This window comes from Thalassophryne amazonica, chromosome 10 (assembly GCF_902500255.1).
Source record: "Thalassophryne amazonica chromosome 10, fThaAma1.1, whole genome shotgun sequence".
In the NCBI taxonomy this organism is placed as follows: Eukaryota; Metazoa; Chordata; class Actinopteri; order Batrachoidiformes; family Batrachoididae; genus Thalassophryne; species Thalassophryne amazonica.
The window spans coordinates 76,201,368-76,215,412 of NC_047112.1; the positions used below are offsets into that span (position 1 = coordinate 76,201,368).

The 14,045-nt window shown below is 39.6% G+C and overlaps 1 protein-coding gene across 2 annotated transcripts in view; it reads left to right on the forward strand.

Moving 5' to 3' along the window:
- The window catches only part of si:ch73-63e15.2 (protein strawberry notch homolog 2), a 175,138-nt gene that overhangs the window by 92,459 nt on the left and 68,634 nt on the right, over positions 1-14,045 (forward strand). The window contains exon 1 of one of the 2 annotated variants that reach the window (XM_034180298.1): positions 4,615-5,025. The exons of the other annotated variant lie outside the window; for it this stretch is intronic. Coding sequence (XP_034036189.1) covers positions 4,927-5,025 — 99 coding nt within the window. The 5' untranslated portion in view covers positions 4,615-4,926. Of the gene's footprint in view, positions 1-4,614; positions 5,026-14,045 lie in introns of those variants that run through there. 2 annotated transcript variants of the gene reach the window in all.

Here is a 14,045-nt window from a genome sequence, read left to right on the forward strand (position 1 = left end):
CCCCCATATGATTGTCTGTTCAGTGGCTTTAAGAAGTAGTTTCTCATGTTTTGTGGCTGTATAGTAACATTAATTAACTCCTTATCTCAGCTCCTTAATGACGTGTGTACCTTCATCAATAAATAATGCAGCAATTAAATTCATTTTAGTACTTGGTGCATGAAGTGGTAAATGCGACTCGTACTATGGTGCAACGTTTACTTAAAATACAGTATATGGTGTTGTTTTAAGATTAAAGATAACAAATAAATTATTGCAGGACTTATCTGAACTGACACCAGTCTGTCAACACCAAAATATTTTCAAATCTTGACCATAAGTTTAAATATTGCTTGTCTTCAGGATATCAGCTAATTAGTAATCCTGCTAACAGACCACACCCACACCCTCTTTTCCCACAAGACATCATTTTAGAAAAATACTTACTGCTTTTATTTGAAAATAATGCTGATAAAAGCAAACTGAAGGATAAAAACAGGCTACATTGCAAAAAGCAGTTGTACAGTAATCAGTGGTGCAACAAACGGGCTGACCTCAGGTCATCATGTCAGGCAGTCAGTTCTCCAGAGCCAGAACTTATTGTTCGTGGTTTTTGTGCATGCTGAACTTTTTAGATTGGCAAATCCCCAAAAATGACTGAGATTCCTATGAAGGGATGTGGAAAATGATGGAGGGTTTCAGAGTTGAACCTTTAACTGTTTTATGACCATAAACAAAAGAGAAATTTCAGAATAAACAAGGGTCCTCCCAATCATGCCCTTGGGTGCTTGGACTCCAACTAGGAGTTATTGCATAATGTGCATAAACTCTGCATCAGGGGCTGTGTTATACTGGAAGGACGAAGATAACATGATGTGGTTAGATTCTGCTTCTCTCTTTATTCAGATAAAATCTCATGCAGTTTGAACAGCAAAAATAACATTTGGTCCATGGTGAAATAAAATTGGGGTACAAAAGCTGCATTTGTGCTAAGAGAATTGTAAGAATTGTAATTAATTATGATTTTTGTTATTTGTGATTATTTGTTATTTATTTTTATGTTGTGTCTTGTGGTAGTCTTGTTAAAGTATTGTAGATATGTAATTGTGGTGTTAAATTGTAGAAAAAGAAATATTTGGAGCCATGAGTCTAAATTGTACCTCACAGAATGACGTTTGACTGTTCTCTGCCCCTCTGTCTGGTTATTAATAAAAAGTAATCTAAGAGGGGCACACTTTATTCAAGGTAAAAGTATAGTTTGCCATTATAGAAATGACCCCATGTTTTTCAAATGTATTTCCAGGAAAAAGTGGAATATGATATGGTAATACGGTATAAGAGATTTTACCAGTGTGTTCCACCTTTTTTCTTTTAACTGTGCTTGAGCTGCACACAGATGACCAGTCTTCTGCTGGGACTGGTTGGGGCTGAGGGAGAAGCCTGCCTGTCCAGCCTTACCTTATCAAGGTAAGGCTGGACAACTTGGTCAGATGGTAAGTTTTAAAAGCATTTCCATGGTTCAAATACATTAGCATAACAGAGTAATAATAACACACCAAAGGGAAGCCTGAACAGCTTATAGCGGTTATATGTCTGTGATTGTTAAATACATTATTCATCTCATCCAGCAGATGAAGTTCATAGTGTCTGAGAGAGAGGGAGAGATGGAAGAGAGGGGACTGTTGAACTGAAACCCAGTTGCATGCTTAATATTATTGGTTATAGCACTTCTAAAATAACCTGCACATAAAGACAACAAAAATGACCATCACAGTGGATCAGAAGCCACCATGTAGCATTTATTTTTTTCAAAAATTTCCTACTCATTTCAAATTGCCGCCTATTAAGTAATTGGTGGAACACCCTGTGCAAAGGTTTCAAAAACATTGCAAAACAGCATCTTGCATTGGCAGCCATTAATTTGTGGTACAAATGAAAAGTTTGGTATCATCTATTTATTCTTTAATTCCACTTGTTCATTTCCATTCTGTTTTATATTTCTTCTGTATTTGGCCACGCAGTGGGCATCATATTTCTCCCCACAGTTGCTACTTAAACTTGTGATGTGATGCTCTGGTGAAGGCAGGCATGTGAATAGAACATTACGTAAACTAAACAGAGTTGCTTTTTTTGATTTATGTGGTGCATCAAAGGTGATGTCAGCCTCTTGTCTTAATTTTTGCTGTACAAGCCCTGTGTAGTTACCAGCTAAAGTGCTGACCGTTCTGCTAGCTGCACGCACAATCAGCAGCTGTTGCCACGATTGGCGTTTGGTGTGTGTAACCCCTTAGACCTTTATGTAGTGACATTAACAGTTTAGGGTTTATGGAAGAGTGGTTTGTCTTTTCACATGTGATACCAGAGTCATTTGGGGGAACACGATGGCAGAAGGTGTGTTTGTTAGGTGCTGTAGAGATTGTTTTAGTACGATAAACAGTGAAGTCAGAAGTGGATCAGTGTTTCATTAGACTGTGATGCAATAATGAGGTGCACTACTTTGTGTCTTTTGAGAAGCTCATCAATGATTCAACTATCCCAGATGGTTCTCTGAACCCTGCTCCCATACATAAACAGATTATTCAGAGGATTCCCACTCATACGTTGATGACACCATGGACAGGCGCCACTCTGTCTCTGGAAGTCTACCTCTTCAGTCCAGCAGAGATGAATGAAGTTTGTAGGACATCACCTTCCCGGGCGAGATATATCGCATGTGTTCCTGGAATCAGAGTGTTTAAATGCAAATCCCTGTTACACCCATTAACCTGAAAACCATCATATTCCCAGAATACTAGTCTTCCCCCCCCCCCCCCCCCCCGCCAACTGTAGTTCCAGGAACTGCCATGAGTATTTAGGATGAATTATTTTGGTGTACAGTGGTCCCTTGTTTATCGCGGGAGTTACGTTCTAAAAATAGCCCACGATAGGTGAAATCTGTGAAGTAGTCAGCGTTATTTTTTGCAATTATTATAGATGTTTTAAGGCTGTAAAACCCCTCACTACACACATTTTCTCACTTTTCTCTCCTTTGTAAACACTCTCAAAGTTCAAACCTTAGTAGAAAAATAAGACCAGTATTATAGAATGAAACCAAAGCTCAAAACCTGTTTTCAGGCCCAAACATTTGTTTGAGAAATTAAAAATAGAACATTTTCCTACAAATAATTATGATGGCTTTTAAAACTAACAAATTTAATTTTAACGATCAATCTACGAGGTTGGACACATAAGAAATTATTAATAGTGACTGACCAGTATTTCACAGTTCCTCTGATCGCGCCTCTGCGTCCTGGCGCCGCTCTGCAGCGTGTTTTTCCACTGAATGTCACCTCGGTGCAGGTGTCTTTTTCCGAGTGAAGAACACAGTTATGGGTAGTTGTTGCTGCTCTTTTTTTCTTCTGGGCGAGAAGATTCTTATAAACAGACACACGCAGAACACAATGCGTGTGCTCTCCCTTCGCTCACTGCCTCCGGTGTTACCGTTGCGGGACAAATGCGGGACCCGCAAAGAATCCAAGTCATTAAAAAGATACAAATTTCTCTGTGGCCATGGAGCTCTGCGGCTGCGGTTACTGAGACCATACGGCGTTGCTGAATTCTATCCTTGCGGGCTGCTGGAGCGCTCTGCATCAAAACAGCGAGCGTAGTCTCTGGACCTGTTGCCAGATTTTGGCTGCAACTCAGCACAGCAGACAGTGGGGCGGTGTGAGTGGCCCGCTGCAGCGGTAAGCGTATCGGAGGCAGTGAGAGCAGTCGTGGTGATGCCGACCGGCCCGCCTGATAAGGACGCAGAACACAATGCGCTGTTAAAAAAAAAAAAGAAGCATGCAAAATTGCACAAAAAAAAAAATCCGCCAAACTGCGAGGCCGCGAAAGGTGAACCGCGACATAGCGAGGGACCACTGTATTTCTGAATAGGCACATTTGCTACCTAGTTTCTGACTATTTTTAATGCCTCTTACTTTTTCACACATTTGCTTATAATGTTTTTTACATCAAATCAATTGGACAACTCTGAAAGGTAATTGTTTTTGCCAAACCTCATCTTTTATTTTAATAACCTCAGTCAGAGTTGAGTGAATAAGGAAAAGCTTTGAAAGGCATCTGGGGTCTGCATTCCCATAAGTAGCTCTTTTGCCAAATTAGCTAATTAGTCAATACAGTTCTCCCTGTCATCACCTTTTACACATCTATGGTGTCAGGCTTCCTCAAAGGGAATTAATCAGGAAGAACCATAAATCATAACTACAGATGCTCTCTTAGTCTGAGGCTCCACTAACAAATAGACAAAAAGCAGAGCACAAAGTAAGACAGGCGGTGTGTCTGGCTCAAAATATAATAATCATTAAATAGTAACCCAGGCCCATTAAACCTAACGGTAAGTAGCAGGGTGTGAGGAGCAGCCATGTCCAGAGCGCATTACTGTTTACACTACAAATGCGGTTGAGTTACACATGTACAGTAAATGGGCTCGACTGCCAGTAACTCTAGTCCACTACCAACAACAAGCATCATTTCTGAAGCTCTCCCCTCCTCCCTCCCTCTTCCTTCTCCCCACCTCTGCCCTCCCTCCTCTTTCCTTCTCACTCGCTCTCTCACTCTACAACCACCTGTTGGTTCTGAGGAACTACTCCACAATCACTATGACTAAACCTCTATGCAAATACCTGACCGTCCTGGTAAAGCAGGGGAAGTATGTTGTAGAGTTAGTTTTTGTGAGGGTATGCGAGAGAAAGAGAGAGGCTGTGTGTGTGTGTGGTGTGAGCAGACGAACCAGAGCCTACCTGCGACAAAGCAGATGTTAGTGTGAGAGAAAGAGAGAGGAGAGGAAACTGTGAAAGGGTTAGTGAGAGTCTGTTGTTGAGTTGAAGGGTGCCAACAGTAAGGAGAATACCAACACATGGAAGGAGCTGTTAAATCCACGGATTCCAGGTGAAACAGGAGTGTATGTGTGTGAATCCCACCCAAGTTGTAGGTTTTGGACCCATGTCTCTCATGCAGTTCTGGACCAAACTTTACTCACAGCTGGGACGACCACTTCCCAAGGTACTAGTACTGATCTGTTGTTTTTATAATCATATAGATATATGTGTGTGTGTGTGTGTGTGTGTGTGTGTGTGTGTGTATATATATATATATATATATATATATATATATATATATATATTACTGTAAAAGGGTTTCCTGCTGTTTTTGTGGAAAATATATATTTTTATTTATGTATTCATTAGCTCTCATGACTAATACCACTGGTATACAAATATTTAAAACTTGTCAGCTCAAATATAAACAATAACAATGGCTATTGGCTACTGTTGCAAGATATACAGGTTTTACATTTGCGTCTACATAATTATTATTGTGTTAACCAGAAGAGTTTCCTGAAAATCATAAACATAGGTCTTTTATAATGTTTCTCCTGACTGTTTGTATATATTCACTGTTCTGTTTTTGTAACACTGTAAAAATCAGCAAAAGGGTTATATATTAATCCTTAGTAGCACAGTAGTAGCATTTCTTAAACTAAAGCCAGCTCAACCAATTTCAAACATTTTCATTACCCGTGGCTCAAAATTAGTAAAGTTTGACTATTTTTATTTCAGAAGCATTTTGGCTGTAGAGCAGTATAATGAGTTGATCTGAGGAGGAAGTGGAATTTAAGAAAATTTCTTATTGTCCTTATCAGGGAGAATCTAGATGACACTCCTAGCCCTTACATGGCTGTAACTCTTATATTTCTTGAATAACTTGCATACATACATGCATATTCTTACCGATCTCTTATGACAGTGGCAACTGGCAGTTACAAATGTTTGAAAATTAAAATCTATAATGTTTTTCAATTAAGGCTGTGATGTGCCCACGAGTACTGGTTTCCAGGAAGATATGAACCAAGTAATATTTTTAACTGTACGCTTGTTGCACAATTGTTGTTGTCTTATAAAAAAAAATGTTACCATGTCTGCTTGCTTATGTGCTTTGAGTCATGAGCCCACCTGCTGTTTAATGCAAAATAAAAATGAAAGAGAAGGAAATCCAAGATGAAGGTGAAGGGTTTGAAGTATCCTGCTTCACCCAGTATAGAATAGCAGTTGTTTGTCCCAGCCAGGAACTGTGACAAATGTTAGCTGTCTCATAACTGTCTTCCAGTAAGTGCTCAAACATGATATTCTGTCGGGCCTTGTCTGATTTTCTTGTTGCTGTTAAAACTTGCTGTTCTTATTCTGCTTTCTGAGCAGAACTACAGTGTTACTCGATATGATGTTCATTCATTAAAATCTAATTTAATTGTTTTATTAACCCTACTTTAAATGTTTGTAATTAGCCTTGTTAGCTAAAGTGGCAGATTCAACAGTAATACTCATTCTGTCACTCAAATTCTGACTGACTTTGGAGCAATACATGCTTTAAAATACAGTAATCTGCAGGGGTTTTTTATTATTAATTTATTGAATTTAATTTAAATTTGTGGCAAAATCTATGAGCAGACATTGGAACTCAGAACAGATTCTGTAGACAAAGTATCCTTGTAATCCTACAACATGTTAAATGTGAAAATAAGGGTAAAATGGTGACATAAAAGCCATACATTCTGTTTCGGGTAATCCAAAAACTTTTTGTCTTGTGGTTAAAATAATTATGTAAATGTAGCTGCATTGCTGCTTTTAATCTCTGGTTATGGATCACAGAGGTGCAGGATATTTCACATAAAAGGTGTGTACCATTGGTGTGTAGTTGGTGCTGGAAGCTGGGCTGATGTACTGCATTTGCAGGTCTCAGAGTGTTGATCCTGTTTCATTCATGGAACAGTGGATAGAAAGAGGAAAGTTTCAACGGTTTTGCTTCTTATTTGAATCATTCGAAGAAGAAGGCACCTCCACAAACTAAACACACTCTGAGGAAATAAGGAAACCTTCAAATTTGTTGCTATCTTGTCTGCATGTTTTTATACAGGCACAGAACTCTGGAAAACATGGATTGTGTATATTGATGTTAAAGGGCCTCAGAATTACCTTTGAGAAGTTTTTTTGTAGAATGAACAATACCCCTTAAAATTGGCATTCAGGGATTAAGATGCCCCTGATGTTGAGTGGTTACTGGCCACCAGCAGTATTTGTGCTTGATGCTAATGATACCATGATCTGGAACTGCAATGATTAATCAATTGACTCTTCAATTGTCAACTGTTTTGATGTATTGTAAATAGTTGGGGAAGATGAGTTTCAAAAATGTGATAATTTTGCGCAAACGGAAACTGTGAGCTCGACAGTGAGCACTGTTCTTGTGCTACAGCTTTACTCAGTTACTCACATCTCACTGTGGTGCAGTTTGCCACTTCCAGCACAGTGAGAAGCCTGCTTCGAGCAGACAACTAACATGAGTACAGCTTCAGTGAATAGAACATAAATTGTGAAAATCTGGAGCGAGAGAGAGAGAGAGGGAGAGGGGGAGAGAGAGAGAGCTTGAAAACAATTAAAAATGCTTATTTACCCCCTTAAAAACAATTAAAAATGCTTATTTACCCCCTTAAAATCATAGCATCATAGAATAGTCAGACATGGGGTGCTCTGAGGCAGCTGTATTTTTATTTTGTGTGCTCAATGGAGGCATTTCCAAGCTTTTTCTATCAAGTCTGCTTTAATAAGCACAAAAAAAAAAAAAAAAAAAAAATCCAAAGCTCCCTCCCTGACTGATAAAGCAGTTTAATTATTCATGGTCTGTTAGTGATACATGCAATACAAGGAAGAAAAGTTGAAGTTCATTGGTTACTTTTAATTCCCACACTAGCTCGCCATTCCCTGGGGTTTGAAAACCTCTGCTGTCATGGAAGTATGGTGGAATTATTTTGTTTTGTGGTTTGTTTGTGTTTTGTTTGTTTGTTTGTTGAGGTTTTCCTTTCATGGATTTCACATCAAATAATTTATTTCTGTCCGAATTTAAATGATAGGCCTAGGAGGTTCAGTAATGCAGCATTGGCTAAGCTTGGCCTTGCCTGGGCGTGTAGCTTACGGAAAGTGAATGAACAGTGTTGGTAAGTGTGAAGGGTATAAATGAAGCTGCATGGTGGAAGGAATGGGTGGCAGTTAAGCAGGGATTTTCCTGCATAGAGAAGGCACCTTGCCCAAACTGACATTTTTAGCAGCATTTGAGGGTTTTTGTTTGTTTGTTAGTTTGTTTTTGTGTGTTGTTGTTTTTAAGGTTGGTTGGACTGGGTCCCTGCGTTAATTTTAATGCCTCTTTCTCTGCAATTCAGCAGATGCATTTCAGCTGGAGGTGAACATGCAATTCTCAGTCAGTTTTTTATCATTATTATTTTATTTAAGTTACCGTGTTTGTGAAGTGTTGTGTGTTTCCCAAAAGCAAAAATTAAAAAGCGAAACGCTTAATGCGAGTCTGAGCAAAACACAGAAGAAAGAGTGGACTTTTGCTGAGAGGATTTTCAGAAACTGTTGTCAGCGTGGCCGGGGACGGAGCTCTGTGACTCGCCCAGTGTGAGAGGAGTGCTGAGAGCCCCTCACACCGGTTAGAGAGAGACAGCAGCTGGCGCGCCGGGCGAGTCACTCCCCACGTACAGCGTACTGTGCTGCTTTAAATGTGCAGTCAGCCTATTTCAGGTGATCAGTGTGGGCTCTCTTTCTCTTTCTCTTAAAAAGCTTTATTTTACCCTGTGTCTCGCATTGGAAAGTGATAGCTTTTGGATTAGCTTTTACACGGCATATGCGCATGCTCTGTTCTTTTGTATTTTCTGGGGACATTACAGCGCCACACACAGGTCTGGCATATGTACTACAAATATGTACTCAAACAAAGCTTCGAGGCACAGAATTTCCCTTGAACATTTTTTGTAATCAAATTATTTGAGTTACTTGACTAATCGTTTCAGCCTTAGTTGTGTCAGCTGTGCAATGGTTTGCCTGCCAGTTATTTGCTATTTGTTTATTGTTGTTTTTTCATATTGTTTCCTGTGATAATGGAAGCAAGACACCAGCAGAATGAAAAATGATGTGCGATATGAAAACAAAGGCTGAATATGTTTGCCAAATGTTTTCTGGATGGCTGCTTTTCCTTTCCCGAGTGCAGTCTGTCTGACAGTCTCTACACGGGGGGGACTTTTCTCCGCAGTGTGAGGCAAGCAGGCTGTCTACAGCAATATGTGGTGGCCTTTACTGACACCAGGTCCGTTATCAGCTACAGCATATAAGCCACTGACAGCAGGTGTGTGAGAATGCGGTTGTTCATCATGCACAGGAGGATAATTAGTGGTATTCAAAAGCAAACCCTGTGGATAAACCATCAATGTGTGTTAATTTTTCTTTAAATTACATTTTAAAAGATCATATTTTCTGTCTTGGTTAACTATTAATTCACATTATTATCTTCTGCTAGTCCCAGAATCAAATCTGAAGCCTGTTGTTCATTTTTACAGCAGTTTTCTCTTGAGTTGAGATTATAAGAAATTGCATAACGGTCCAGAACCGAATCGGAACCGAAAATCAGTTATTTCTTCACATGATTATGAGTTTCGGTGCTTTCCAAGCTGATCCATGATCCCTACAGGCCATCTGTGAAAACCAATGGAGCTGTGAAGTGGAGCTTTTACACAAAAACCCCATTGATAAATCCGCTGCTGACCCTATTGACAAATAGATCAAAGCGCTGATTAAATCTGTTAAGAATTCATCCAATAAAGGTGTTTATTGGATGAGTCAGTTGATTCACTTTTGTTTTTTGTTTGTTTTTTTTTAAGTGTGTCCTTTCGCTCCATGGTCTCAACACACAGCACCATGTTCTGTTTTGTTTTGTTGTTTTTTTATGCGCAATAACTCTATTTTCCTCGGTTCAAATCCCCGCCTAAGGGCCTTTGGGCAAAGTCTTTAATCCCCTATTGCTCCCGATGTGTAGTGAGTACCTTGTATGGCAGCACCCTCACATCGGAGTGAATGTGAGGCATTATTTTTAAAGCGGTTTGAGCATCTGATGCAGATGGAAAAGCGCTATATAAATGCAGTCCATTTACCATTTATTTTAGGTCTTCTGTCTCACTGTTTGGAGTTGATAAGTGACAGCGAACTCTTTCTCTGCAGCTGCACACACACACACACACTGCAGGCCATGGGTCCAGGGGTGGACCCGCAGGGGCGAGGTGTAGGAAAGGACCCCCAACCCCAGCTCTTTAAAGGTCACTTTTGTTGCCATTTTAAAGACATTTTTGCACATAATACCCAGATTGTAATGCTTTGAAAAAATAAGATATTAATTTAATTAAAAATGTTATTATTAGTAGTAGTAGTAGTTGTTGTAGTAGTAGTAGTAGTTGTTGTTGTAGTAGTAGTTAAGAATAAAGTAATTTTGCCTAAAACCCAGGAGTTTCATACATGAAATACTGTAAAAAAAATAACTGTATAAATTATAGATGCATATAGAATGGAAATCCCACTCAGATTAATCTCTTATTGCTTTTGGAGCCGAGTTGTCTTGGCTACGCTTTGTCAAACCTGCAAAAGTGGTGCAAGTCAGGATATCAATAGGACAAGTGGGTCTCTCATTCTACGTGTCCAATAGGACAAGTCTCTGCCTCTGTGTCTAATGTCTATGCCTATATATATATATATATATATATATATATATATATATATATATATATATATATATATATATATATATATATATATGAGAGAGAGAGGCACCATGGGCAGCACGGTGGCTTTCTGGTTAGCACTGTTGCATCACAGGAGCAAGGTCATGGGTTTGATTCCCTCCTGTGGCCTTTCTATGTGGAGTTTGCATGTTTTCCCCGTGTTTGTGTGAGTTTCCTCCGGGTGCTCCTGGTTTCCTCCCACGTTTAAAGACATGTAGGTTAGGTGAATTGGAAACTTTATTATTGTCCAAGTCTCCCTTGCAAAAGAGGTCTCAATCCCAATGGGACTAACCTGGTTAAATAAAGATTAAATTAAATTAAATTATATGTGTATATATACACACACAGTGGGTAAAATAAGTATATAACACAGTATTTACACATACACATTTACTCAGTAAATATAGTATAATTCTAAAAGTGCTACTGACATGAAATTTTCACCAGATGTCTGTAACAACCCAAGTAATCCATAGATGCAAAGAAACCAAAACAAATAAGTACAGAAATTGTGTGGTAAAATGGAATGACACAGGGAAAAAAAATATTGAACACACTTACTGAAATTTATTTAATACACTGAACAAAAATATAAATGCAACACTTTTGTTGTTGCTCCTTTCATGAGCTGAACTCAAAGATCGAAAACATTTTCTATGTACACAAAAGACCTATTTCTCTCAGATATTGTTCACAAGTTAATGAGCACTTCTCCTTTGCCAAAATAATCCATCCCACCTCACAGGTGTGGCATATCAAAATGCTGATTAGACAGCTTGATTATTGCACAGGTGTGCCTTCCCATAGATCATTGTTGGATTCAAGTCAGCTGATTGGCTGGGCCTTTCAAGCAGCTTTATTTTCTTTCTCTGAAACCAATTGAGAGTTTTCTTGGCTGTGTGTTTGAGATCATTGTCTTGCTGAAATGTCCAACGTCATTTCATTTTCATCACCTTGGTAGATTTTTATCAAGAATGTCTTTGTACATTTTTGCATTCATTTTTCCTTGAATTTTATGAACTGTACCAGTGCCAGATGCTGAAAAACAGCCCCACACCATGATGTTCCCACCTCTACACTTGACTGATGGTGTGGTGTTTTTGGAGTGATGTGTAGTGCTATTTATGTTGTGTATTATGGTATCCAAAGAGTTCATTTTTGGGCACATCTGACCAGACTATATTCTCCCAATATTTCACAGGCTTATCTAAATATTGTGCAGAAAACTTTAAATGAGCTTCAACATGTTTTTTTTCTTCAGCAGCGGAGTCTTGCGTGGTGAGCGTGCATACAGGCCATGGCAGTTGAGTGCACTACTTTTCTTTGAAAAAAATTGTACCTACTAATTCTAAGTCTTTCTGAAGCGGGTGAAATGAATTCTTTCCACTTTCAGATTATGGCCCCAACAGTGCTCAATGGAACATTCAGAAGTTTATAAATCCTTCCTTCTGTAACCAATGCGATCAATATGTTTTGCAACAATAAGGTTGCGAAGATCTTGAGGGAGCTCTTTGCGTTTGCTACTCACGAGATGTTTCTTGTGTGACACCTTGTTAAAGAGACACGTTTTTTTAAAGGCAATTAGTTTTGGACTGAACTAGCTGATATTAATTTGCACTGATGAGGGGCAGGGCTGCTTTCTGTTTACTGATAAGATTCAACTGGTGTCTTGGCTTTCCATACCTTTTTGCACCTTCCTTTCTTCAGGTGTTCAGTACTTGTCCCTGTGTCTATTACACATAATTTATGGACATCTACTGTGTGGTATGTGTGGATTAAATGGGCTGTTGTGACATTTGGTGAAAATGAAAATGTCAATAGTACCTTTAAAAATAAGTATATTTACAGAGAAAAATGGAGATGTGTTCACTACTTGTGTGTGTGTGTGTGTGTGTGTGTGTGATATACACATATGCAGACACACACAACACGAGCTGAGCCGACCAATGACTGGTGCCACGAAATGACTGAATTGAAGCATAATAGAAGTCAAAAAAGTAAATTCGTATATGTGTGTGTGTGTGTATATGTGTATGTATATATATATATATATATATATATATATATATATATATATATATATACTATATCTATATATATATATATATATATATACACTCAACAAAAATATAATGCAACACTTTTGGTTTTGCTCCCATTTTGTATGAGATGAACTCAAAGATCTAAAACTTTTTCCACATACACAATATCACCATTTCCCTCACATATTGTTCATAAACCAGTCTAAATCTGTGACAGTGAGCACTTCTCCTTTGCTGAGATAATCCATCCCACCTCACAGGTGTGCCATATCAAGATGCTGATTAGACACCATGATTAGTGCACAGGTGTGCCTTAGACTGTCCACAATAAAAGGCCACTCTGAAAGGTGCAGTTTTGTTTTATTGGGGGGGGATACCAGTCAGTATCTGGTGTGACCACCATTTGCCTCATGCAGTGCAACACATCTCCTTCGCATAGAGTTGATCAGGTTGTCAATTGTGGCCTGTGTAATGTTGGTCCACTCCTCTTCAATGGCTGTGCGAAGTTGCTGGATATTGGCAGGAACTGGTACACGCTGTCGTATACGCCGGTCCAGAGCATCCCAAACATGTTCAATGGGTGACATGTCTGGTGAGTATGCCGGCCATGGAAGAACTGGGACATTTTCAGCTTCCAAGAATTGTGTACAGATCCTTGCAACATGGGGCCGTGCATTATCCTGCTGCAACATGAGGTGTTGTTCTTGGATGTTGGCACAACAATGGGCCTCAGGATCTCGTCACGGTATCTCTGTGCATTCAAAATGCCATCAATAAAATGCACCTGTGTTCTTCGTCCATAACAGATGCCTGCCCATACCATAACCCCACCGCCACCATGGGCCACTTGATCCACAACATGACATCAGAAACTGCTCACCCACACGACGCCACACACGCTGTCTGCCATCTGCCCTGAACAGTGTGAACCGGGATTCATCCATGAAGAGAACACCTCTCCAACGTGCCAAACGCCAGCGAATGTGAGCATTTACCCACTCAAGTCGGTTACGACGATGAACTGGAGTCAGGTCGAGACCCCGATGAGGACGACGAGCATGCAGATGAGCTTCTGACAGTTTGTGCAGAAATTTTTTGGTTATGCAAACCGATTGTTTCAGCAGCTGTCCGAGTGGCTGGTCTCAGACGATCTTGGAGGTGAACATGCTGGATGTGGAGGTCCTGGGCTGGTGTGGTTACACGTGGTCTGCGGTTGTGAGGCTGGTTGGATGTACTGCCAAATTCTCTGAAACGCCTTTGGAGATGGCTTATGATAGAGAAATGAACATTCAATACACGAGCAACAGCTCTGGTTGACATTCCTGCTGTCAGCATGCCAATTGCACGCTCCTTCAAATCTTGCTACATCTGTGGCATTGTGCTGT